The sequence below is a fragment of the Pan troglodytes genome, chromosome 19 (assembly GCF_028858775.2).
Source record: "Pan troglodytes isolate AG18354 chromosome 19, NHGRI_mPanTro3-v2.0_pri, whole genome shotgun sequence".
Lineage (NCBI taxonomy): Eukaryota > Metazoa > Chordata > Mammalia > Primates > Hominidae > Pan > Pan troglodytes.
The window spans coordinates 18,153,490-18,180,359 of NC_072417.2; the positions used below are offsets into that span (position 1 = coordinate 18,153,490).

At 50.6% G+C, this 26,870-nt stretch overlaps 1 protein-coding gene across 1 annotated transcript; it reads left to right on the forward strand.

The window, feature by feature from the left end:
- The first annotated feature begins 9,264 nt into the window (after positions 1 to 9,264).
- ATP1B2 (ATPase Na+/K+ transporting subunit beta 2) lies at positions 9,265 to 16,144 on the forward strand. The gene is made up of 7 exons (XM_001171996.6): positions 9,265 to 9,968; positions 11,716 to 11,844; positions 12,183 to 12,287; positions 12,394 to 12,599; positions 12,972 to 13,028; positions 13,871 to 13,969; positions 14,075 to 16,144. The coding sequence occupies exons 1-7, from the start codon at positions 9,857 to 9,859 to the stop codon at positions 14,237 to 14,239; spliced, it is 873 nt and encodes a 290-aa protein (XP_001171996.1). The 5' UTR covers positions 9,265 to 9,856; the 3' UTR covers positions 14,240 to 16,144.
- The last annotated feature ends 10,726 nt before the right edge of the window (positions 16,145 to 26,870 follow it).

Below are 26,870 nucleotides of genomic sequence, written 5' to 3' on the forward strand. Positions count from 1 at the left end.
TGGAGAACCTTTGTGTTGACACTCTGTATCTAGCTAATCTACTCGGGACTTGGAGAACTCTTGTGTCTAGCTCAGGGATTGTAAACGCACCAATCAGCACCCTGTCAAAATGGACCAATCAGCTCTCTGTAAAATGGACCAATCGGCTCTCTGTAAAATGGACCAGTCAGCAGGATGTGGGTGGGGCCAGATAAGAGAATAAACGCAGGCTGCCCGAGCCAGCAGTGGCAACTCATTGGGTCCCGTTTCATACTGTGGAAGCTTTGTTCTTTCGCTCTTTGCAATAAATCTTGCTGCTGCTCACTCTTTGGGTCCACACTTCCTTTATGAGCTGTAACACTCACTCTGAAGGTCTGCAGCTTCACTCCTGAAGCCAGCGAGACCATGAACCCACTGGCAGGAACGATGAACTCCAGACAAGCCACCTTAAGAGCTGTGACATTCACGGGGAAGGTCTGCAGCTTCACTCCTGAGCCAGCGAGACCACGAACCCACCAGAAGGAAATAACTCCGAACACATCCGAACATCAGAAGGAACAAACTCCGGACACGCCGCCTTTTAAGAACTGTGACACTCAACTGCGAGGGTCTGTGGCTTCATTCTTGAAGTTAGTGAGACCAAAAACGCACCAATTCCGGACACACCAGGACAAGATCTAGATATGAAAGAGGGGTGTGAAGGCTTTCATGCCCTGGTTTCTTTCTGGAGATGCTGGTGGGAAAGGTGGGCTCCAGGAAAAGGCTGGAGGTTTGTAACAGCTCTTCTCCCCGAAATTTTTCAGATCTCCCCTCTGTCAGCGTATTTCCCTCAGAACACCAAGGTTGCGCTTAATGCTGGGGCTCCTCCCCCTCCTCCGTTCTCTCCTCCAAACTTGCAGGAGAGACAGCAAGGAAAGGGAGCAACAGGTATCTCATCCTTACTCCATAAACCCCCTGCAGTGCACAGAAGACATTTCTTTCTTTCCAAGTGAACATGGGGTACAAGGGTAGAGACTGAGCCGGGAATCCGGAGGCCACCCTTGGCTGTGTTTGCTAAGCTTTACGTTTTGAGGATAGGACCAGGTCTCATTTTTACAAACAGAGGCTGTATCACTTCAGTGCTGCTTGCCTGAGGAAGGAAAGAGCAAGTTGCCTCTGAGGTCCCTTGCAGAAGGAGCCTTTCCATGTTCATGCCAATTCAACCAGGCACTATCTTCGGTAGCTCTATGGGTTTCTTCAGTTTGAAGAAAGTATAAATAGTCTAAGACAAAGGCCTGTTCTCAAAGAGCTTAGAGCGCTTAGAGTCTAGTTGAAGAGATAACACACACACAAGAGTTTTCTTTTTTTTGAGACGGAGTCTCGCTCTGTCACCCACGCTGGAGGGCAATGGTGCGATCTCGACTCACGGCAACCTCCACCTCCAGGGTTCAGGTGATTCTCCTGCCTTGGCCTCTTGAGTAGCTGGGATTACAGGCACCCGGGTAATCTTTTTTGTATATTTAGTAGAGACAGGGTTTCACCACGTTGACCAAGCTGGTCTTGAACTTCTTTTTATTTTTATTTATTTATTTTTATTTTTTGAAACGGAATTTCGCTCTTTTTGCCCATGCTGGAGTGTAATGGCGCAATCTCGGCTCACCGCAACCTCTGCCTCCCGGGTTCAAGCGATTGTCCTGCCTCAGCCTCCCGAGTAGCTGGGATTACAGGCATGCGCCACCACCCCGGCTGATTTTGTATTTTTAGTACAGACGGGGTGTCTCCACGTTGGTCAGGCTGGTCTTGAACTCCCGACCTCAAGTGATCCACCTGCCTCAGCCTCCCAAAGTGCTGGGATTACAGGTGTGAGCCACCGCGCCCGGCAGGCTGGTCTTGACGTTCTGATCTCAGGTGATCCACCCGCCTCGGTTTCCCAAAGTGCTGGGATTACAGGAGTGAACCACCGCGCCCGGCCCAATTTTTTTTTTTTTTTTTTTTTGAGAGGAAGTCTATTCTGTTGCCCAGGCTGGAGTGCAGTGGTGCGATCTCGGCTCACTGCAAGCTCTGCCTCCCGGGTTTCCTGCCTCAGCCTCCGGAGTAGCTGGGACTACAGGCACCCACCACCGTGCCCAGCTAATTTTTTGTATTTTTAGTAGTGACGGGGTTTCGCCGTGTTCTCAATCTCCTGACCTCGTGACCCACCTGCCTCGGCCTCCCAAAGTGCTGGGATTACAGGCGTGAGCCACCGCGCCCAGCCCTTTTTTTTTTTCAGACGGAGTTTCACTCTTGTTGCCCAGGCTGGAGTGCAATGGCACAATCTCAGCTCACTGCAACCTCTGCCTCCCGGGTTCAAGTGATTCTCCTGTCTCAGCCTCCCTAGCAGCTGGGATTACAGGCATGTGCCACCACACCCGGCTAGTTTTGTACTTTTAGTAGAGACGGGGTTTCTCCATGTTGGTCAGGCTGGTCTCGAACTCCCGACCTCAGGTGATCCACCCTCCTCGGCTTCCCAAAGTGCTGGGATTATAGGCATAAGCCACTGCGCCTGGTCTTTTTTTTTTTCTTTTTGAGACAGTCTCGCAGTGTTGCCAAGGCTGGAGTGTAAAGGGCGCAATCTCGGCTCACTGCAACCTCTGCCTCCTGAGTTCAAGTGATTCTCCTATCTTAGCCTCCCGAGTAGCTGGGATTACAAGTGCCCATCACCATGCCTGGCTAATGTTTTGTATTTTTAGTAGAGATGGGGTTTCACTGTGTTGGTCAGGCTGGTCTTGAACTCCTGACCACATGATCCTCCCGCCTCGGCCTCCCAAAGTGCTGGGATCACAGACGTGAGCAACCGCACCCGGCTGTGCAGCTAGTTTTGTATTTTTAGTAGAGACAGGGTTTCACATGTTGGCCAGGCTGGTCTGGAACTCCTAACCTCAAGTGATCCGCCCGCCTAGGCCTCCCAAAGTGCTGGGATTACAGGCGTGATAATTTTTGTATTTTTAGTAGAGATGGGGTTTCGCCATGTTGGCTAGTCCAGTCTTGAACTCCTGACCTCAAATGATCTGCCCGCCTGGCCCTCCCAAAGTGCTGGTATTATAGGCATGAGCCCCCGGGCCCGGCCAATTTTCATTAAATGTGATTATGTCACTCTCCTTCCTGAAACCACAGAATTGTTTTCATGGTGGTTGGATTAAAATCCAAACCACATCCACTAGATGAGATATGAGGTCAAAAATATCCAGCCATTCTCTAGGGTCTACAAGGACCCTTTATGGTTTGGCCCCTGCCTAGGTCTTCAATCTCTTGCTGTATTCATCTTGTCTTTGCTCATTAAAGCCCAGCCTTTGCACTTTCACTTCCTTCTTCCTGGAAATCTCTTCCCTTACCTCTCCTCAGACCTCCTTTTGGGTGTGTGAGTCTTACATGAACAGTCATTTCCGTCACAGCAGTTCAAGGCTGCAGTAAGCCACAGTTGCACCACCGTACTCCAGCCTGGGCAGCAGACAGAGATTGTCTCAAAAAAAAAAAGTTGTGGCTGGATGCGGTGGCTCATGCCTGTAATCCCAGCACTATGGGAGGCTGAGGCAGGTGGATCACCTGAGGTCAGGAGTTCGAGACCAGCCTGACCAATATGGTGAAAAACTGTCTCTACTAAAATACAAAAATTAGCTGGGCATGGTGGCGCACGCCTGTGATCCCAGCCACTTGGGAGGCTGAGGCAGGAGAAGCACTTGAACCCAGGAGGCGAAGGTTGGAGTGAGCCGAGATCATGCCATTGCACTCCAGCCTGGACGACAGAGACTCCGTATAAAAAACAAAACAAAACAAAACAAAAAAGTTACTTTCTCAGTAAGGCCATTCCTGACCATCCAGGCACTCTCTGGTACCTTAGCCTGTTCTTTTTCCTGCATAATATTAACATTATTAGGCTGGGTGCGGTGGCTCATACCTGTAATCCCAGCACTTTGGGAGGCCGAGGCAGGCAGATCACTTGAGGTCATGAGTTGGAGACCAGCCTGGCCAACATGGTGAAACTGGTCTCCACTAAAACACAAAAATTAGCTAGGCGTGGTGGTGCATGCCTGTAATCCCAGTTACTCGGGGGGCTGAGGCAGGAAAATTGCTTGAACCCGGGAAATGAGGTTGCAGTGAGCCAAGATTGTACCACTGCCCTCCAGCCTGGGCGATAGAACAAGACTCTATCTCAAAATAATAATAATAATAATAATAATAATAATAATAATAATAATATAAACATTGTATTTGTTTGCTTTTGTTAATTGTCTACTGGAGTGGCAGCCCCAGGAACACAGGGACCAGAATAGTAATAGCACCTGACTCTAAGCAAATGCTCATTAGATATGCATTGAGTGGGCCAGGCATGGTGGCTCATGTCTACAATCCCAGCACTTTGGGAGGCCAAGGTGGGTGGGTCACCTGAGGTCAAGAGTTAAAATCAGCCTGGCCAACATGGTGAAATTGCATCTCTACTAAAACTACAAAAATTAGCTGGGTGCAGTGGTGGGAGCCTGTAATCCCAGCTACTCAGGAGGCTGAGGCAGGAGAATCGCTTGAACCCAGGAGGCGGAGGTTGCAGTAAGCCAAGATCATGCCATTGTGCTCCAGCCTGGGCAACAGAGCGAGATTCTATCTCAAGAAAAAAAAAAAGAATCATTATCTCCACCTCTTTTAATCTTTCTTCAAATCTTGCCGGTTTTCCTTGGAGAGGTTTTTCTTCTCCTTTCAACTGTCACCTTAAATCCTTAGCCCAAGTTCTCAACACCTCACATCCAAACTGCCATCCACATCCTCAAACCCACTCCCTCCAGTCCAAGGCCAGCCTCCTGACGTGCGACCTGCACAGTGGCACAAGGCCCATGCTCATAGTTGTTTGGTTTAAAACTCGGCTGTTGCTTTTTTTCCCCCCCCAAACATTCATGGAGCTGAATGCCATCGCTGCCTTGAAATTCTTCATAGTTCTATCTTTGAATTTGTGCTTTGTAAGTGACATCCAGTGGAGCATTGGCGCATGCGTGTGAGCAGAGGAGATACGTCCCATTCACACAGCGTTCCAGATGCAACATGGGCACAGAATTCTGGGGAACCTACAACGTGTGGGAGTTCAGCCAGACTCCAGATGAGTATAAGGTAAGCACATTATGTCTGCAACTGAATATGTGAGGCTGAGCCCGGCCAGCTGCTGAATTGGACGTGAACATGGAAAAGCTCCCTCTGCAAGGAACCTCAACAACAATGGCTCCTGCCTGTAATCCCAGCACTTTGAGAGACCCAGGCAGGAGGATCCCTTGAGCCCAGGAGTTCAACACAAGCCTTGGCAATATGGCGAGACCCCATCTCTGTGAAAAACTTCTTTAAAAATTAGCCAGGCATTTTAGCCAGGTGGACTAGTAGACAGGCATTTAGCCCGGTGAGACCAGTAGCCACTGGGCTACTCCCAGCTACTTAGGAGGCTGAGCTGGGAGGATTGGATCGCCATGATCACGCCACTGCACTCCAGCCTAGGTGACAGAATAAGAGACTATCTCAAAAAAAAAAAAAAAGAGTAAGTGGGAGTGCTGACAGCTGAGAGACCACACTCTCCACTGGAAGCAGAACTTGGCTATGAACATGGAAAGGAAGCAATGGCATTGTAGGAGGCATGGATGATCACCATATCTTACCAGATCTTTTCTTAGTCATGTCCCTGTTTTGGCCACTTACGCTGGCAACAATGACATAGAAGGAAAGGGAAGGCTGAGGCAACCCATAGTTGCTTTTCCTTTCAGTCCTTCCTTCCTTATCAGGAAGCTGAAGATAGAAAAATGTTAGGTGGGGCTCACACCTGCAATCCTAGCACTTTGGGAGGCCAAGATGGCAGGATTGCTTGAGGCCGGGAGTTTGAGACCAGCCTCGTCAACACAGAGACCTCTATCTTTGTTTTTGAAGAGACCCCCCCATCTCTAAAAAAGAAAGAGAAAGAGACCGGGCGCAGTGGCTCACGCCTATAATCCCAGCATTTTGGGAGGCCGAGGTGGGCGGATCACGAGGTCAGGAGTTCCAGACCAGACTGACCAACATGGTGAAATCCTATCTCTACTAAAAATACAAAAATTAGCCAGGCGTGGTTGTGCATGCCTGTAATCCCAGCTACTCAGGAGGCTGAGGCAGGAGAATCACTTGAACCCGGGAGGTGGAGGTTGCAGCGAGCCAAGATCGCGCCATTGCACTCCAGCCTGGGCGACAGAGTGAGACTCCGTCTCAAAAAAAGAAAAAAAAACATGTAAACATTAAATAGCAAAGAAAAAAACACCATGAGAAAGCCAGGCGTGGTGATGTGTGCCTGCAGCCCCAGCTACCTGGAGGCTGAGACTGGAAGGTCGTTCATGGACATGCTGGGTATGGTGGCTCACACTTGTGATTTCAGCACTTTGGGAGGCTGATGTGGGTGGATCCCTTGAGTCCAGGAGTTCCACACCAGCCTGGCCAACACGGCAAAACCCTGTCTCTAGTAAAAATACAAAAATTAGCCGGGCATGGTGGCCTGTGCCTGTAATCCCAGCTACTCAAGAGGCTGAGACAGAAGAATTGCTTGAACCTGGGAAGTGGAGGTTGCAGTGAGCCAAGATCGCGTCACTGCACTCCAGTCTGGGTGACATAGCAAGACCCTGTCTCTAAAACAAAAAACCATAAGAAGCTGAAAGAACTATGGATGAAAGGAAAATAGTTTAGGTTGGGTGCGGTTGTTCACACCTGTAATCCCAGCACTTTGCGAGGCCAAGGTAGGTGGATCATTTGAGGTCAGGAGCTCAAAACTAGCCTGGCCAACAGGGTGAAATCCCATCTCTACAAAAAAATACAGAAATTAGCCGGGCGTGGTGGTAGTCCCAGCTACCCGGGAGACTGAGGGAGGAACCGCTTGAACCCTGGAGGCAGAGGCTGCAGTGAGCAGATATCATGCCACTGCACTCCTCTGTCTCCAAAAAAAAAAAAAAAAAAAAAAAAAAAGTTTATATTTTAGTGCCTCTAAGGGCATTTTTTTCCCTAGGTTTTGAACTAGGGTCCCTGCATTTCCATTTTGCACTGGATCCTGACAATTATGCAGCTGGCCATGCTTCAGTCTATTCTGCAGCAGATTCGGGATTAATTTTCTGAAAATACAGCTTTAATTAGGCCACTCCTCAGCTGAAAGTTCTTCAGTGGCTTCTTATTAGCCTGTAGGATAGAGTCCTGATTCTTCAGTCTAACCTGCAGGGTACTCCGCAATCCACACCCATGCTGTGTCCCCAACCTCCTTTCCCACTAGTCTCCCACTAGTTCTCTCCTGGAGCCAAGCCAGCCACTGCTGGGGTAGACTGTGCTTACTCCTGACTTCACACCTCTGTGCCTTTCATTCCTTTGTCCTGGAAGACTACCTACCCTTCAGAGGCCAGCCCCAACTCCCATTCATTCATTCATTCAATGCATACCATTTTTTTGAGATGGAGTTTTGCTCTTGTCCAGGCTGGAGTGCAGTGACACAATCTCGGCTCACTGCAACCTCCACCTCCCAGGTTCAAGCAATTCTCTTGCCTCAGCCTCCTGAGTAGCTGGGATTACAGGCTCCCACCACCGCACCCGGCTAATTTTTTTAGTTTTAGTAGAGACGCAGTTTCACCATGTTGGCCAGGCTGGTCTTGAACTCCTGACCTCTGGTCTCGAACTCCCTTGCTCAGGTGATCCATTGGCCTCGGCCTCCTATGGAGCTGGGATTACAGGCATAAGCCACTGGGCCTGGCCGAGATAATGATTTTTTTTTTCTCTCTTTTTTTGAGACGAAGTCTCACTCTATTGCCCAAGCTGGAGTGCAATGGCGTGATCTCAGCTCACTGCAAGCTCCGCCTCCCGGGTTCAAGCAATTCTCCTGCTTCAGCCTCCTGAGTAGCTGGGACTACAGGCGCCCACCACCATGCCCAGCTAATTTTTTTTTTTAATTGAGACGGAAGCTCTGTCGCCCAGGCTGGAGTGCAGTGGCGCGATCTCGGCTCACTGCAAGCTCCGCCTCCCGGGTTCACGCCATTCTCCTGCCTCAGCCTCCCAAGTAGCTGGGACTACAAGCTCCCGCCACGACGCCCAGCTAATTTTTTTTTTGTATTTTTAGTAGGGACGGGGTTTCACTGTGTTATCCAGGATGGTCTCGATCTCCTGACCTCGTGATCCACCCACCTCGGCCTCCCAAAGTGCTGGGATTACTGGCGTGAGCCACCGCGCCTGGCCTAATTTTGCGTTTTTAAGTAGAGACGGGGTTTCACCATGTGGGCAAGGCTAGTCTCGAACTCCTGACCTCATGATCTGCCCGCCTCGGCCTCCCAAATTGCTGGGATTACAGGCATAAGCCACCGTGCCCGGCTTGAGATAATGATTCTTAACATGTGGTATTTAGAGCAAGTGTACTCCCGCCCTAGACTGTGAGCCCCGTGAGAGATGTGGCTTCAGTGTAACCTCTCTGGCCTCCCCAGGGCTACAGCACACAGCCTATAGAGGTGCTCAATAAATGTTTGTTGACCCAAGTAGACACATAAGGAGGTGAGTTCAGACGTGGGAGTGGGGGTGCCAGGAGGCAGAGAACCGAAGTAGACCTGGCTGCAGGGCTGGGATCTCAGGGCAGTGCTGGGGACTGGGAATGTGGTGTTGAGAGGGCTTCAGGGAGACGTGATGGGAAGATGGGGAAGCCTCTGCACGTGGACAGAGCCAGGTGGTGTGGACAGGGGCTGTGAGATTGGAGAAGGAGGCGTCTGGGGGACTGGTAGCGGCTCCCAACAGGGGAACGTCCCTCTGGGGGTGGCCTTTATCCATCTCTGCGTGGCCTGTCCTAGCTTCCCTCCTGGCTCGGCCAGCCTCCCGGCTGGTCTCTTCGCTCTCTTTCTTGATCTCTAGCTCTTTATTCCTCTGACATTCTGCCCCATCTGCTCCCGGACTCTTCCGCCGCATCTGTATCTTAGTCTCTTTCTAACTCCCTGCCTGGGGCCCCCACCTTTGAGCATATATCGGCTTCTCTCTCTGCCGTTGTGTTTCTCTGGGGTTATCTTTCCCTCTACTCCGCCCGGACACGCCCTCTATCTCTTCCTCCCACCCTGTCCCAGTCTAGTACCTGGGGTGCGGGTAATGGAGAGACAGCTAGGTCCCTAAGAGAAGTCAGGGGGGCGGGCCCAACCTCTCCATATTTACATATGTATGAGGTCGCCTGGGCCAGTGGCGAGGAGGCGGAGCTTCTGGGGGTGGGAAGGGGGCGGGCACCCCCAGAGCCGCAGAGTATAAAGACCGCGCTCGGCGACCGCGGGCCCCGCACTGCTGAGGAGCGGAGCCTCCGCCTGGGGGGCCCCCCATCCCTGGCTGTCCCCCAGCTGCGCGTCCCCGCCCCACCCCCGCGGCTGAGCCACCACCGGTGCAGTGGTCTCCGCTTGGCGGAGCGAGCCTTGAGCTTCGTTCCACAGCTTCTTTGCATCTTGGATTTCGGGGCGGCCCCCTCCCCCACCTCTCTCTGCCTTTTTGTACCCCGCTTTTTTTCTGCGTTCTGCTCGGTTTTTGTAGCCGTCTGGTTTTGCACCCCATTTCGTTTTGTTTCTAGACGGTTTGGGGGGGGTGAAGCTGCATTCATACCCCTTCCTCTTGTTATTCTCCCCTGCTCTGACAGCACCCCTTTTCATCGCAGTTGGGGGGCCTAGGATCGGTGCATCTTCCGCCGCGCTGCCAGCACCCCGCAGCGCGTGGTCGTGCACCCCGGAATCTGCAGCAGCTGCATATCTGAGGGGGGTCTCCTTTGCCCCCGCCGCCTTCGCTCCCCGTGCTTTTGGGTGTGTGGAGGGCTTCAGCGTGCGGCGCCCCCGCTTCTCCGCAACCCCCCGCCCCGCGCCCGGACTCGCCCCGCGCCGCCAAGATGGTCATCCAGAAAGAGAAGAAGAGCTGCGGGCAGGTGGTTGAGGAGTGGAAGGAGTTCGTGTGGAACCCGAGGACGCACCAGTTTATGGGCCGCACCGGGACCAGCTGGGGTACGCAGGGCCGGCACGCAAGGGGCGGGGGGAGGCCGCGGGGCGACGCCTCGGGGGCGCAGGGTCCCGCCGACGCGGCCCCAGCTCCCCTCCCGGGTCCCCGGCGTCCAGCCTCCCTGCCGGGCTCTGGGCTGGGAGGGGGCCGAATCGCCAGTCTAATCTCCCCGGCTGGCCGTGCGGAGGCGGAGAAAGTAGGTCACAGCCGCCTTCCCGCCCCCCGCGGAGCCCCCTCGGGCGGGGGGTCGCCAGCTCCGCCTGCGTGTCCGCGCCGCGGCGCTCACACTCCCTCTCGGGGCCTGTCCGCTCCACACGGGCGTCCCCCACCTCCAAAGAGCGCCCCTTCCCTCCCTCCGGCTCTCACTAGCTCCGCAGCCCCGTCTATTTTTAGCTCATGCCCACCCCCTGGACCCTGGGAACGTTCATGAGGGGGCGGGTCTTGGGGGGTGTGTTAGGGGGGTTCTTCACGGCGGAAGTTGTCTGTATCCCACCGCCTGGCCTTGGGAGCCTTCTGGGACTGCTTTGTGGGTTGGGGGGCTGCTGATAGTATGAGTTTTACCGAGGCTGCAGGTTTTGCTCCCATGTCGGTGACGGAGGGAGGAGTGGTCACTGTGGTGATTTGTGTGCATCAGCCAGCCAGGTGTCTGTGACAGTCGGATGACTTGGAAGCCTCCCCAGGCTGACCATGGCAGGACTCAGGGAGTTGTAGTGGTCGGGGGTTGGGGGGGTGGAGGGGGGTCTGGTGACCGGCACAGGTGCAGGTGAGGGGTGGAATTCTTCCAAGAGGGATGGTCAAGCTGGGACGTTGAGACACAGGGGACAGAGGACACTGTGTGACACGATTTACAATCTTTCCACACTGGGGACTGTCCCCATCAGTCCACCCATTCAGGGGCCTACACGAAGTGGATCCCATGCAATCCATTCCCTCAGGGAACTCAAACTCCAGCCCCTGGGATGGGAAGAATCCAGCAATGCTTGGGAAAGCCAGAGGACTTCATGGAAGAAGTGTCCTCTGAGATGGAAGGATTGGGAGTCCAGGGTGGTGGGAACAGCCGGCCCTTGGGTCCTTACTTCAGGCGGGGGAGCCATGGAGAGATCCCACCAAGGGAAGGCTGTGGGAGATTCTGCCTTTCCTCCCTGCCTCTGCCCAGGGTGCTGGGTGTGAACTGAGGGTGGGGTGACTGTTGAAGGTTTTAACAAGCCGTCTCTGAGAGATTTGTAGCTAGGCTAGTGTTAGGTCTTTCATTTCAGGAACTGTGTTCAAAGTTTGGTTTCTGAAGGGCACCGGGAGAGAGATGTTGCTATTCAAATATGAGGGTCCAGTCTCTGCGGGGTGGTATGAGGGTTTGCTTGTGAATGGTGGCCAGTACCCGCTTTAAAAGGCACCATGCTAGCACAGCTTTAAGCATGAGTACGAATGCAGAGGTAACAGATGTGTGCCTTGTCAGGACTATGCATGGTTGAGAAGTTGGAAATGTAATTGGAGGCAAAATAACAGACCTCCACAAGGTCGGGCTTCACTGTGCCCTAGGACCAGGAGGGGGCTGGGAGTCATGGCTAGAAGCCAGACACAACTGCCTGTTTCCAGTTTGTCTCATTTTGCTCCCAGAGGAAGGCTCTAAGACATCCCTGTGGCTCTGTGATCAGTCCCAGCGCAGAACTTCAGAGTGGGTAGAGGGGTGTGTAGGGATAGGTGAGGTTATGGTGGGAACCTTGGGCCCTGCTGACCCTGTTTCCTCCTCCCTAGCCTTTATCCTCCTCTTCTACCTCGTTTTTTATGGGTTCCTCACCGCCATGTTCACCCTCACCATGTGGGTGATGCTGCAGACTGTCTCCGACCATACCCCCAAGTACCAGGACCGACTGGCCACACCGGGTGAGTGTGGAGGCTCCCCCTGCCAGCTACTCTAACTGCTCTTGTGCCCCCAAACCTCCAGAAGGAACTCATAGTTCCTTCCAGGAGTTTGATTTTGATGACCCAATCCCCACGTGCTTGGAAGTTCTTGAAATCTGTCCACCTTCCCATTTACTGCAGTTGGGAGCTGTGTGATTTGGGCATGTGGCGGATAGCCACAGGAGATCACCCTCCCATGAAGACGATCTCAGATATTCACCGCTGTCCCCACCCTGGTGTTCCCTGTGTCCATTTTCTTCCCTCTGTGTGCAGTCCCTCATCTTATAGATACCCCCAACTTCTGCCTTTGTTGGCTGTAGGCTTGATGATTCGCCCCAAGACTGAGAACCTTGATGTCATTGTCAATGTCAGTGACACTGAAAGCTGGGACCAGCATGTTCAGAAGCTCAACAAGTTCTTGGAGCGTGAGTGTGGGCCTGGTTATGTGTCAGTTCAAGACTTTGGGCAGGGGACTGGGGACCTTGGAAGTGGAACATCTGGCCCCTGACTCTCTCCCTCCCACCTCTTTAGCTTACAACGACTCTATCCAAGCCCAAAAGAATGATGTCTGCCGCCCTGGGCGCTATTACGAACAGCCAGATAATGGAGTCCTCAACTACCCCAAACGTGCCTGCCAATTCAACCGGACCCAGCTGGGCAACTGCTCCGGCATTGGGGACTCTACCCACTATGGTTACAGCACTGGGCAGCCCTGTGTCTTCATCAAGATGAACCGGGTATCTATGACCTTGGTCCCCAGGGTGAATGGAGGAAGGATCTGGGGACACCACCTGCAGACAATTGCATCCTTTCACTGGGGCTAATGGGCATGAGAAAGACTTGGGTGTTTGTGTAGCTGAGAGAAAAAGAGAGGTGGGACCCTTGGAGGCTAAGCTCTGCAGTTAGAAGGCTGGATGCCTTTTGTTTTTTTTTTTTAGACAGGGTCTTGCTATGTTGCCCAGGCTGGCCTTGAACTCCTGGAATTAAGCTATCCTCCCGCCTCAACCTCCCTAGTAGTTGGGACTACAGTCCCCGGCTTAGCTTGGTCTGGATGCCCATCTTCGACAACTTCTTCCTCTGACTCTCTTCACCTTCCACCCTCACTCCAGGTCATCAACTTCTATGCAGGAGCAAACCAGAGCATGAATGTTACCTGTGCTGGGAAGGTGAGTTCGTTGGGCCTTGTCTGCCTGCTCACCTGAGTGGCTCACCTGAGTGTCCTTCATGGTTTCTGTGTAATTCACCTGTCTCTCCCTATCTTCTTTGCTCCTAGAGGCCCCATCACCATAGAAACAAGGGGGTAAGAGTGGGCTTTTGGGCTCCACTGTAGCTTGAACTCCGAGGGCCCCGCACTCCTCTTGCTTCTCTCTGGGATGCAGAGGCCTGCTCTCCTAGGGGCCAGACACACGCCCTCCTCCACCAACGCCCTGGCCTCTGGCTTCTCTCCCTAACGCTTCCACCTTCTCCTTCATTCCCAGATTGTCCGTGTCTTTCGCTCTCCCTCCCATATGGCCCCCACCCGTCAGTTCCTTCTAGGTGTCTGGTAGCTGCTGATCTGTTAGCACCATCTGCCACCACTTCGTTGTCCTTGGGACCCTGTTCCCCCCTTCCCCCCTGGTCTGTCCTTTCTAGAAACTTGCTGCTCCCTCCACATCCCCTTCCTTGCTTCCTATTCGACCCTTAATCATGTATCTGTTCTTTCTTGGCTCTGCTCCAGAAACTGATTCCTGAGGATGGGGTAAGAACTTGGGGTAGGAGTGGAGTAGGAGGCTTTCGTGCCATTAGCAGCCTTCAGGAGTTCCTAGAATGATGACAGGGACAGACCATCCCCTCATCTACACACACACATGCAGACACACACACACAGACTCACAGCTCCAGGGAGGCAGACTTGAGACAGGAATAATTGGGGCGAAGGAAGAACAAAAGAACAAATGGAAGTCTGGTGAGCTCCTGGGTGCCTGCCATCCCTAACTGGCTCACCCCCTATCTTCCTGCACCCCCACAGCGAGATGAAGATGCTGAGAATCTCGGCAACTTCGTCATGTTCCCCGCCAACGGCAACATCGACCTCATGTACTTCCCCTACTATGGCAAAAAGTTCCACGTAAGTCCCAGGGGAGGCCCAGGCTGATGGCGGGTGCGGGTGGTGAGCTAGGGAAGGAGGCCGCGTTGCCCCAGGCCTAGACCCTGCACTGCTCCTCCGGCCCAGGTGAACTACACACAGCCCCTGGTGGCTGTGAAGTTCCTGAATGTGACCCCCAATGTGGAGGTGAATGTAGAATGTCGCATCAACGCCGCCAACATCGCCACGGACGATGAGCGAGACAAGTTCGCCGGCCGCGTGGCCTTCAAACTCCGCATCAACAAAACCTGAGGCCCCTTCCTCCCATCCCATCTCTCTCCTGTGGATGCTCCTGGAATGTCCCTGACCCTGCCTGATCCCTCCCTCACCCACCCCAAAGGTATTTTTGATAACAGAGCTATGACTTGTCTGAGCCTCACACCCTTTTCCTTGACTTCTCAACCCAGCCTGAAGTCCATTGCGGTTCCCTGTCACTCACCTTTCCCACCAACTTCTCCCAACCTCAGATCAGTCAGAGAGGGAGCTGGGCTAAGATGGCCACAGAGGAGTTAGGAGCCTTTCTAATTCTGGTTTAGCTGTGAGAGCTATCCACTCTTCTGCCTGCATATCCCCTGAGAGTTATAGGAAGTGCCCACTGACCCACCCACCCACCTACACCCCCCGCCACACACACACACAAACGTGCACACGCGTCTCATTTGACCCCTTTCCTTCCAGAGATGAATGTGGCACTCCCTCCTTCCATTCCTAAGCTCTAGCCACTGTCCCTTGATCTCTCATACTTTCTCCCTGTCTACACAGTCGCCATCTTGGTGACTTTGAATTTATCTGGCTCCTGGGCAGGTCTTCTCCTCCTCTCCATCCCTATTCCCTCCTCTGAAATGCACCCCTTTGTAATTGAGGACAAGGTGGTTCTGTGGCCTTTTCCCTCTTTGCTGGCACGTTCTGCTTCTCACCCTCTGGTGACTCTGTGAGCTGGGAAATGAGGGACTGGAAGTGAGGCCTGTGTTGACCCTTCCTGAAAATCCTCTAGCAGCCCCCGACTTCAGCAGTTTCTTTCTTTTTCTTTTTTTTTTTTTTTTTTTGAGATGGAGTTTCGCTCCTGTTGCCCAGGCTGGAGTGCAATGGTGCAATCTCAGCTCACTGCAACTTCCGCATCCCGGGTTCAAGCGATTCTCCCGCCTCAGGCTCCCGAGTAGCTGGGATTACAGGCATGTGCCACCACGCCCAGCTAATTTCTTTCTTTCTTTCTTTCTTTCTTTTTTTTTTTTTTTTTTGCATTTTTTAGTAGAGATGGGGGTTTCTCCTTGTTGGTCAGGCTGGTCTCGAACTCCCGACCTCAGGTGATCCACCTGCCTCGGCCTCCCAAAGTGTTGGGATTACAGGCGTGAGCCACCGCGCCTGGCCTTCAGTTTCTTCCTAGGCCGTTCTGTCACCCAAATAGCTGCTACCCAGAGGGGCGGGGTTGACCTAGGCTGAATATCCACTTTGTTTTTATGGATGGCTCCCTTCCCCCATTCGCCTTCCCAGAATATCCTTCAAGTTCCACTTCCCAGGGAGCTCTGGGGGAGGGGCGGCCATTCTGGCTCCGTCCCCAGTGGCCACCTTGGAAACATCGGCTGGCTTTGGGACTATTCCACCTCCTTCCCCTGAGCCCAGATCTGCCCCCACCATCCTTTATCTGGCTTCTTTTAGCAAGTTATCAACTAATCACTAACTCCTTCCTTTTCCTCTGCATGCCAGCCTGAAAATTCCAAATCTAGCCTCTGAATGTCTTGGCTCCATCTCTTCAGACCCCTTTGCCTTTAAAAAAAAACAAAAACAAAAACAAAAAAACCCATAATGCCCATAGAATGTCAAATGAGGGGCCTCCTGCCTCCTGCTCTGAATATTCTGTAGCTGTAGAGGCATTTTAACCCATTGTCCTCCAGCATCCCTTCACTTCCTCATCCTCTCTAACCTCCTTTTTCTTTTTTTAATGCTGCAGCCTCCACACTCCACCCACGGGTGGACCCTTCCCTTTTTCTCTAGCTGGATCTGTGTTTCTTCCCTTCGGGCCCCCATGTTTTCCTGCACCCGCCCTACCATGGTCTCTCTCTGCAGTTATTTAATGCCTGTGTCAGATCTACTGTAAAAAGAGGATTAAGTAAAATAAAATGAGAGCAATTATATATATAAATATATATCATACACAGAGCCCTGTGTGTGGGTTGTTCCTTTCTGAGCAGTTGGAAGAGCCCAGGGAAGGAGTGGAGGGTGGATCTGGGTGGTCCCAAGGGGATCCCCCAGGCCTTGGAGGCCGCTCCCCAGCTTTGATCTCTTCCTTCCAGTGTCCAAGCATCTACCCCCTTCACCTTGACTAATTTTGTGCGCACTATCTTGAGATAACTCCATACAAGAGAGACAGGAAGCCTACGTCCCTTTTGTACAGTGATGCTTATGAAGTGCCTACTGTGTGCATTCTAGGCACCGTGAGGACACAGTTATGAAAGAGGCAGAGATCCTGCCCCCAAGGAGCTCCCCAGTTTAACAGGAGAGGTGAGGAGCACACGAGAAACTCTCATGCAGGGTAGACCTAAACATGCTTCAGGGAAAGCGAGAGAGCCTGTGATGATAAAATTCAGAGCCGTCAACCGCTGTCTGTCAGGCACGTTAAAGGGAAGCTTTCTCAGAGGAGGTAGCATTTGAACGGGAGCTTAAAGGAGGGGTGATTTGGAGAGAAAAGAGCATCAGCAAATGCTCAGAGACAGATGAGAAAAGTTGACTAGAAGAAACATGAATGTCAAAGCAATATGAGCTGGGCGTGGTGGCTCACGCCTGTAATCCCAGCACTTTGGGAGGCTGAGGCGGGCAGATCACCTGAAGTCAGGAGTTCAAGACCAGCCTGGCCAACATGGTGAAACCCCGTCTCAACTAAAAAAAAAAATACAAAATTAGCCGGGCGTGGTGGTGCCCACCTGTAATCCCAGCTACTCGGGAGGCTGAGGTAGGAAAATCGCTTGAGCCCGGGAGGCGGAGGTTGCAGTGAGCTGAGAGTGTGCCATTGCACTCCAGCCTGGGCAACAAGAGCAAAACTCCATCTCAAAAAAATAAAAAATAAAAAAATATGAACTATAAGATCCTAATTTTGTGCAAAGTAAACACACAGGCCGGGCGTGGTGGCTCTTGCCTGTAATCCCAGTGCTTTGGGAGGCTGAGGTGGGAGGATTACCTGAGGTCAGGAGTTTGAGACTAGTCTGGCCAACATGGTGAAACCCCGTCTCTACTAAAAATACAAAAAATTAGCCGGGCCTGGTGGCAGATGCCTGTAGTCTCAGCTACTTGGGAGGCTGAGGCAGGAGAATCGTTTGAACCCAGGAGGCGGAGGGTGCAGTGAGCTGAGATTGTGCCACTGCACACCAGCCTAGGCAGCAAGAGCGAAACTCTGTCTCAAATAAATAAATAAAAAAGTAAACACACACATAAGGATAGAAAAAAATATATATGATGTTTCTTGTAGTATATGGGGGAGGGGAGGGGCTTATAGCTAATTTTTATTTTCTTATCGGGGCCTTTTTTCTTTTTGCAATGAATTGGTCTTAGTATTTGTCTTAAAAAATAGCTTTATTACACATGAATCCACCTATACACAATTTTATCATGAATGCATAATATACACACATGCACGCACACACACACACACACACACCCCTCATCATATAGAAAAGGATCACTGGGGTTTGGTCATTGTTATACTAAAATTGGGTCATACCATACACACTTTCATGCATCTTACTTTTCCCACTCAATAAATATCATATGTCAGTACTTCCCCTGGCAGAGCTCTAATTTATTTTAAATTTTATTTCTTTATGAACTTAATTATTTATTTATGTACTTATTTATTTTTGAGACAGAGTCTTGCTCTGCCGCCCAGGCTGGAGTGCAGTGGTTTAATCTTGGCTCACTGCAACCTCCACCATCTGGGTTCAAGCGATTCTCCCACCTCAGCCTCTCGAGTAGCAGGGATTACAGGCGCCCGCCAGCACACCCGGTTAATTTTTGTATTTTTGGTAGAGACAGGGTCGTGCCATGTTGGCCAGGCTGGTCTCAAACACCTGACCTCAGGTGATCCACCTGCCTTGGCCTCCCAAAGTGTTGGGATTACAGGCATGAGCCACCTCGCCGGGCCTCCTTGACAATTTTGATATGAGCTTTCTGCATCATTGTTCCTATCTATTGTTTGTCTCTTGACTTTGTAGTATCTTTTTTTTTTTGGAGACAGAGTCTCATTTCCTTACCCAGGCTGGAGTGCAGTGGTGCAATCTCGGCTCACTGCAACCTCCACTTTCCAGGTTCATGTGATTCTCATGCCTCAGCTACCTGAGTAGCTGGGATTACAGGTGCACACCACTACGCCTGGTTAACTTTTGTATTTTTAGTAGAGAAGGGTTTTCACCGTGTTAGCCAGACTGGTCTTGAACTCCTGACCTCAAGTGATCCGCCCACCTCGGCCTCCCAAAGTGCTGCAATTACAGCCGTGAGCCACCACGCCCAGCCTAAATTTTTGATAGAGATAGGGTTTTACTATGCTGCTCAGGCTGGTCTCAAACTCCTGGGCTCAAATGATCCTCCCACCTCAGCTTCCCAAAGTGCTGGGATTATAGGCCTGAGCCACTGTGCCTGGCCAAGGCCCCAGTTTTATTTTTTCAGTTGTGCCAGCTTCATTTATTTTTTTTCCCCCAAGGCAACTTGGAAATGTGTGTTGGGCAAAAAAAATATATTTTTAAGAGATAGGGGCCAGGTGCGGTGGCTCACGCCTGTAATCCTAGCACTTTGGGAAGCCGAGGTGGGTGGATTGCCTGAGCTCAGGAGTTTGAGACCAGCCTGGGGAACATGGTGAAACCCTGTCTCTACTAAAAATACAAAAAATTAGCTGGATGTGGCGACAGGCGCCTGTAATCCCAGCTACTTGGGAGGCTGAGGCAGGAGAATCGCTTGAACCCGGGAGGTGGATGTTGCAGTGAGCCAAGATCACGCCATTGCACTCTAGCCTGGGTGAGAGAGCCAGACTCCATCTCAGAAAAGAAAAAAAAAAAAAAGAGATAGGGGCCGGGCACGGTGGCTCACGCCTGTAATCCCAGCACTTTGGGAGGCTGAGGTGGGCGGATCACCTAAGCTCAGGAGTTCGAAACCAGCCTGATCAACATGGAGAAACCCTGTCTCTACTGAAAATGCAAAAAAAATTAGCCAGGTGTGGTGGCGTATGCCTGTAATCCCGGCTACTCGGGAGGCTGAGGCAGGAGAATCACTTCAACCTAGGAAGCGGAGGTTGAGGTGAGCCAAGATCGCACCATTACACTCCAGCCTGGGCAATGAGAGCGAAACTCTGTCTCAAAAAAAAGATAACAAAAAGAACAAAAGAACAAATATATCTAATGTGTTCCAATTAAATTGAAATGCTAATTTTGGCCATGTAATAATTCTCCTGTATGAGAACATCTCCTGTATTTGTTACTTGCTTTCCTTGGTTTGTCTACCACTCCATATGTCACATCGACCTCATTCCAGTAGTTATATAGTAAGTTTTCTTTTTTTTTTTTCTCGTTTCTTTTTTTTTTTTTTTTTTGATGGAGTCTCACTCTTGTTGCCCAGGCTGGAGTACAGTAGTGTGATCTCAGCTCACTGCAGCCTCCACCTCTCGAGTTCAAGTGATTCTCCTGCCTCAGCCTCCCAAGTAGCTGGGATTACAGGCATGTGCCACCATGCCTGGCTAATTTTGTATTTTTAGTAGAGATGGGGTTTCACCATGTTGGTCAGGCTGGTCTTGAACTCCTGACCTCATGTGATCCACTGCCTTGGACTCCCAAAGTGCTGGGATTACAGGCGTGAGCCACTGCACCTGCCTAGCCTATACTAAGTTCTCTAAAATCTGGCAAGGCAAATAGGACCCCCTCTCCATTCTGTTGCTTATTATTTACTTATTATTTAAATTTTTATTATTTATGTTATTTTATATTATTTATTTTATTTATTGAGACAGTCTCTCGCTGTGTCGTCCAGGCTGGAGTGCAGTGGCACGATTTCAGCTTACTGCAACCTCTGCCTCCCGGGTTCAAGGGATTCTCCTGCCTCAGCCTCTCGAGTAGCTGGGATTACAGGCATGCACTACCACGCCTGGCTAAGTTTTGTATTTTTAGTATAGACGGGGTTTTGCCATGTTGCCCAGACTGGTCCGGAACTCCTGAGCTGAAAGTGATTCACCCGCCTTGGCCTCCCAAAGTGCTGGGATTACAGGCGTGAGTCACCGTGCCCGGCCTCCAGTATTTTATTTATTTATTTTTTTTGAGACAGAGTCTCACTCTGTTGCACAGGCTGGAGTGCAGTGGCACAATCTCTGCTCATTGCAACCTCCTCCTCCCTGGTTAAGAGATCCTCCTGCCTCAGCCCCCTTAGTAGCTGGGATTACAGGCGTGGGCCACCACTGCCAGGCTAATTTTTGTATTTTTAGTAGAGATGGGATTTCGCTATGTTGGCCAGGCTGTCTTGAACTCCTGACCTCAGGTGATCCACCTGCCTTGGCCTAAAGAGAGAGAGACAGACGGAGTCTCACTTTGTCGCCAGGGTGGAGTGCAGTGACAGGATCTCGGCTCATTGCAACCTCCACCTCCCGGGTTCAAGCAACTCTCCTGCCTCAGCCTCCAGAGTAGCTGGAACTACAGGCACGCGCCACCATGCCCAGCTAATTTTTTGTATCTTTAGTAGAGACGAGTTTTCACTATGTTGGCCAGATGGTCTCGATCTCCTGACCTCGTGATCTGCCCGCCTCGGTCTCCCAAAGTGCTGGGATTAGAGGCGTGAGCCACCGCGCCTGGCCCAAATCCAGTATTTATTTAAACAACTAGTGACACTTACTCATTCCTATACATTTATGATAAATTTACCCAACTCACACACACACACAATGAAAATTTGGGATTCTAATTGAAATTGCATTATATTATATTTATCTCGAGATAATTGATTTTTCTTATTTTTTTAGTTTTCCCATCTGAGAATCTATCATTTTCTTTGGATCTTGGCTTACGTCGTTAAATAAGGGTTTGTGGTCTTCTGCATACAGGCTCTGTGCCATTCCTTCTTTGTGTGTGCCATTCCTATTACACTTATTTCTTAATGTTTATTGCTATTGTCTTTTTTTTTTTTTTTTTTTTTTGAGATGGAGCCTCACTCTGTTGCCCAGGCTGGAAAGCACTGGCAGGATCTTGGCTCACTGCAATCTCTGCCTCCTGGGTTCAAGTGATTCTTCTGCTTCGACCTCCCGAGTAGCTGGAATTACAGGCTTACACTACCATAGCTGGCTGATTTTTGTATTTTCAGTAGAGACGGGGTGTCACCATGTTGGCCAGGCTGATCTCAAACTTGACCTCAGATGATCCTCCTGCCTCAGCCTCCCAAAGTGCTGGGATTACAGGTGTGAGCCACCATGCCCGGCCTTATTGTCATTATTTTGAATGGAATGTTTTCTTGTTGTCTAATTTTTCACAGTGCTTCTGCTGGAAGATAAAATTAATATTTTTCTACCTACTACTTATCTACCTTACTAAATTCTGTTAATTCCATAATATTTCTGAGTTTTGGTATACTATCCTATAATCAAAAAGGCATATATGTGTGTGCATGTATGTATGTGTTTGTGTATATATATAATATATATTATATAATATATATATAATTTCCAAACATCCACTCTAACCAGAAAGAGGTATATTTACCAGTGATTTTCTTCCTTTTTTGTTCCTCTTGAATGCACTAAAACCAGAGTAGGCTGGGCACAGTGGCTCACTCCTGTAGTCTCAGTGCTTTGGGAGGCAGAGGCGGGTGGATCATGAGGTCAGGAGTTCGAGACCAGCTTGGCCAACATGGTGAAACCCTGTCTCTACTAAAAATACAAAAAATTAGCCGGGGGTGGTGGCAGGCACCTGTAATTCCAGGTATTCAAGAGGCTGAGGCAAGAGAATCGCTTGAATCCGGGAGGCGGAGGTTGCAGAGAACAGAAACCACGCCACTGTACTCCAGCCTGGGCAACAGAGTGAGACTCTGTCTCAGAAAAAAGAAAAGAAAAGAAAAGAAAAAATAAAATAAAACCAGAGTAAGTCTATATCCCCACAGTTTTTAATTTAATTAATTAATTACTTTGTTTATTTTGAGATGGAGTCTTGCCCTGTCGCTCAGGCTGGAGTGCAATGGCGCGATCTTTGCCCACTGCAACCTCCGCCTCCTGGGTTCAAGTGATTCTCCTGCCTCAGCCTCCCAAGTAGCTGGGATTACAGTTGCCTGCCACCACGCCTAGCTACTTTTTGTATTTTTAGTAGAGACGGGGTTTCACCACGTTGGCCAGGCTGGTCTCGAACTCCTGACCTCCTGATGTGCCTGCCTTGGCCTCCCAAGTGCTGGAATTACAGGCGTGAGCCACCGTGCCCGGCCAGTTTTTAATTTTTTTAAATAGAGACAGGGTCTTTCTCTGTTGCCTGGGCTGGTCTCAAGGATCCTTCCACCTTGGCCTCTCAAAGTGCTGGGATCACAGGCATGAGCCACCATACAGCCCCTTATACTGTTCTTGATTATTTATTTATTTATTTTGAGATGGAGTCTTGCTCTGTCACCCAGGCTGGAGTGCAGTGGCACGATCTCGGCTCGCTGCAACCTCCGCCTCTCGGATTCAAGCAATTCTCCTGTCTCAGCCTCCTGAATAGCTAGGACTACAGGCGCGTGCCACCACACCCACCTAATTTTTTGTATTTTTAGTAGAGACGGGGTTTCACCTTGTTAGCCAGGATGGTTTCAATCTCTTGTCCTCGTGATCCGCCCGCCTCGGCCTCCCAAAGTGCTGGGATTACAGGCGTGAGCCTCCACACCCGGCCAGATTATCTATCTATCTATCTATCTATCTATCTATCTATCTATCATCTATCTATCTCTCTATCTATCATCTATCTATCTATCTATCTAGAGAGAGGTCTGGCTATGTTGACGAGGTGTTCAACTCTTGGCCTGAAGCAATTCTTCTGCCTTGGCCTCACAAAATGTTTGGATTATAGGTGTGGCCACCTCTTTTTTTTTTTGAGACTGACTCTGGCTCTGTCGCCCAGGCTGGAGTGCAATGGTGTGATCTTTGCTCACTGCAACCTCCGCCTCCCAGGTTCAAGCAATTCTCCTGTCTCAGCCTTCCCAGTAGCTGGGATTATAGGTGCCCACCACCATGCCCAGCTAATTTTTTGTGTTTTTAGTAGAGGCAGGATTTCACTATGTCAGCCAGGCTGGTCTCCACTCCTGACCTCAGGTGATCCACCCACCTTGGCCTCCAAAGTGTTGGGATTACAGGTGTGAGCCACTGCACCTGGCCCAGCTCTTGACCTTAATTGAAATTATCTTAATGTTTAACTTATTAGGAAAATTGGTATTCCATTATCAGTCTATTACTGTGTTAAAGTGTTTTTTAAGGAAATGGCTACTGAAATTTAATCAAATTCCTTTCAGTATCTGTTGATATGATAGATAATTTTTCTTTCTAAATTTAATATATTGAATTATGTTGATAGATTTTCTGCTATTAAAACCAACTTTGGGCTGGGCACGGTGGCTCACGCTTGTAATCCCAGCACTTTGGGAGGCCAAGGTGGGCGAATCACCTGAGGTCAGGAGTTCGAGGCTAGCCTGGCGACACAGTGAAATCCTGTCTCTACTAAAAATACAAAAATTAACCCGGCGTGGTGGCGTGTACCTGTAGTCCCAGCTACTTGGGAGGCTAAGGCAGGAGAATCACTTGAACCGGGAGGCAGAGATCACGCCACTGCACTCCAGCCTGGGTGACAGAGTGACACTCCATCTCAAAAAAAAAGCAAAAAAAAAAAAAAAAAAAAAAAAAACCCACACACACAAATGAATAAATATAAGTTTAATTTTAAAATTAAAATTTAAAAATTGTAAATGTTTTTCACAGTATTTTATTTTATTAAAATAGAAATGGGGTGTTGTGGCCAGGCGCAGTGGCTCACGCCTGTAATCCCAGCACTTTAGGAGGCCAAGGCTGGCGGATCACGAGGTCAGGAGATCGAGACCATCCTGGCTAACACAGTGAAACCCTGTCTCTACTAAAAATACAAAAAATTAGCCAGGCGTGGTGGCGGGCGCCTGTAGTCCCAGCTACTCGGGAGGCTGAGGCAGGAGAATGGCATGAACCTGGGAGGCAGAGCTTGCAGTGAGCTGAGATCGAGCCACTGCACTCCAGCCTGAGTGACAGAGCGAGACTGTGTCTCAAAAAAAAAAAAGAAAAGAAAAGAAAAAGAAATGAGGTGTTGCTATGTTGCCCAGGCTGATCTGAAACTCCTGGCCTCAAGCTATCCTCCTGCTTTAGCCTCCCAATGTGCTGTGTGCTGGGATTACAGGTAGGTATATTTTTCATTTTTAGGATGCATACCAGGTTCCTTTCTTTTCTTTTTAATGATGAAAGCATTTAAGGCTATTCAATCTCCTCAGAGTACGAATTTTAGATTTGGAGACCTCGTGTTCCTAGGGAAAATTTTTTTTCTTTCATTTTTTTTTCTTTTTTGAGATGGAGTCTTGCTCTGTCGCCCAGGCTAGAGTGCAATGGCGCAATCTCGGCTCACTGCAACCCTCTGCCTCCTGGGTTCAAGCGATTCTCCTGCCTCAGCCTCCCGAGTAGCTGGGATTACAGGTGTGATCCACCGTGCCTGGCCGGAAATGTTTTCTAAATTAAAAAATAGAACATATTGATTTAAGGTTGTGAATTACAAGTTTAGACTGAAGCCATGAGGAAATTGGGAGATTTGATTTCAGATCTCATTAGGATAAGGCCTGGGCTCTTTGAGTGGGAGGGTAGGGACCATGTCTGCCATAGGTTTCCAGGGCCTAGAACAGCTCCTGGCACAGGGTAAGGTACCAATGAGTACCTGCTTGACTGGATGGGACGGGAACTTGAACACGACCAGAGGGAAAGAAGTCACCAAGTAGGACCAGAGAGGTTAGAGTATATAGTGTAGCAGAGCTGGCCTGAAGTCTCAGACTTTGTACTTCTTTTTTTGTGTGTTTTGAGATGGAGCTTCACTGTTGTTGCCCAGGCTGGAGTGCAATGGCAGGATCTCGGCTCACTGCAACCTCCACCTCCCGGGTTCAAGCAATTCTCCTGCCTCAGCCTCCCGAGTAGATGAGATTACAGGCGTGCACCACCATGCCCAGCTAATTTTGTATTTTTAGTAGAGATGGGGTTTCATCATGTTGGTCAGGCTGGTCTCCAACTCCTGACCTCAGGTGATCCGCCGGCCTTGGCCTCCCACAGTGTTGGGATTACAGGCGTGAGCCACCGCGCCCAGCTGTAATTCTCAGTCCAGCAATCTATCAGCTCACAAAGAAGGGTTTGGCAGAGTCAGAATGGATCTGAAGCAGCACAGCAGAAATAAAAACAGAGCTAGGGACATAATCTAGGAAAAGGTTGGGATTGAAAGGGTGGAGGATGGTTGTCAACAAGGGAGATTTTCCGTTTACTTGGGATCTGCAGAGTAGGTCCAAATGTCCTCGTCGTAGGTGAACACACGTGCACACACACAAATGGTAACTGTGTGTGATGATGGACGTGCTGATTAACTTGATTGTGGTAATGGTTTCACAATATACCCCCACATCAAATCATCACACGGCATACCTTGAATGTATGCAATTTTGGGGGATCAATTATGCCCCAATAAAGCCTAAAATAAAAAAAAATTTTTTAAAAAAGGAAGCTCATCAAGGTGACCTGTCTACAGAGGCAAGGACAGGGACTGAGCTTCAGGAGCTCTAGTTTGCCTGCTGGGTAGGGACAGATGTTTAAGTTAAAAGTCTCTGAAAGAGGCGGGTCTGGATCTCCTGGGGAGAGTGTTTGGCATTCCCTAGTAAGAAAGAGAAAAAAAAAGGTGGTCTTGAGGTCAGGAAGGCTGGTGGCTTCATAGCTGTCTGGGATCCTTGGGGCAAGGCAAGGGGCTCCTGCTTGCACCTTCAGCCTGGTTGATGAGCTGACAGGCTAGTGGCCCCAGAAGCCCCCCTGGACAGTAGCACCCACTGGACCCTAGCACCCGTCTCCACCACCAGGGAGGAGGAAGGGCAAGCCATGTCTGACTGCCCCTTCAAGCACTGGCTCCAAGAGAGCAGTGGGTGATGGGGAAGAGCCTGCCTGCTCCCAGCCCCCCTCCCTGGGAGCCAGCAGCCCCGAGGAGCATGGGCAGGCAGTACTGAGCTCCTCAACCCGACTCTCCTCCCTATCCCAAGAAGCCCTTTGAAAGGTTTTCCTGGCAGAGTTTAAAGCTTCAATTCATTCAACTACCTGGCATGAGGCCCAGGATGAGGGGATGCTGGGAAGGCCCTAGCCCCACACCCCTACTCTTACCTTAGCTGCCCCCACTTTCCTGGGACCCTGGCTAGCAGGCCTCCCACTGGCCTCTCTCCATCCAGTAGCACCCACCCCTGTTCCCCTTGGGAACCCAGGTATCCTGCCACTTTCTAATGGAGCAGATGGCCACCCTGGAGGCTCAGGCTTGCTAAATCAGACATTTAAATCCCGTAATCCTTGGTGAGAGGCTGCCGAGGGGGAAGCAGCCCAATCCTAGAAGCAGGGGAGGGAGAGAACCTTGTGCCAGCCGTGGCCGGAGGGGAGGAGGGACAGTTGGTTCCTGAGTTATGAATGGAGCCACCCCCCTCCCTTGTTGTCATGCAGCCCGCAGACTGACCCAGTCTCCAGCCTTTGTTCCCCTCCCGGAACCCGGGCACTGGGCCCCCCAGCCCACACTCATTGCAGACTCAGGTGGCTGCTTCCCAGCACCTCCTCACTCACCCCTGCACCTGCTGACCCCAGTAGCCTGCACTGGCATTCACCCCTCAGACACACAGG

What these genes read in the sequence shown, in the direction of transcription:
- ATP1B2 (XM_001171996.6), top strand. Translation starts at nt 9,857, where the DNA reads ATGGTCATCCAGAAAGAGAAGAAGAGCTGCGGGCAGGTGGTTGAGGAG. An exon ending in GGACCGACTGGCCACACCGG is followed by an intron (nt 11,845 to 12,182) that starts GTGAGTGTGGAG and finishes TGTTGGCTGTAG; the next exon opens with GCTTGATGATTCGCCCCAAG. An exon ending in GCTCAACAAGTTCTTGGAGC is followed by an intron (nt 12,288 to 12,393) that starts GTGAGTGTGGGC and finishes CCACCTCTTTAG; the next exon opens with CTTACAACGACTCTATCCAA.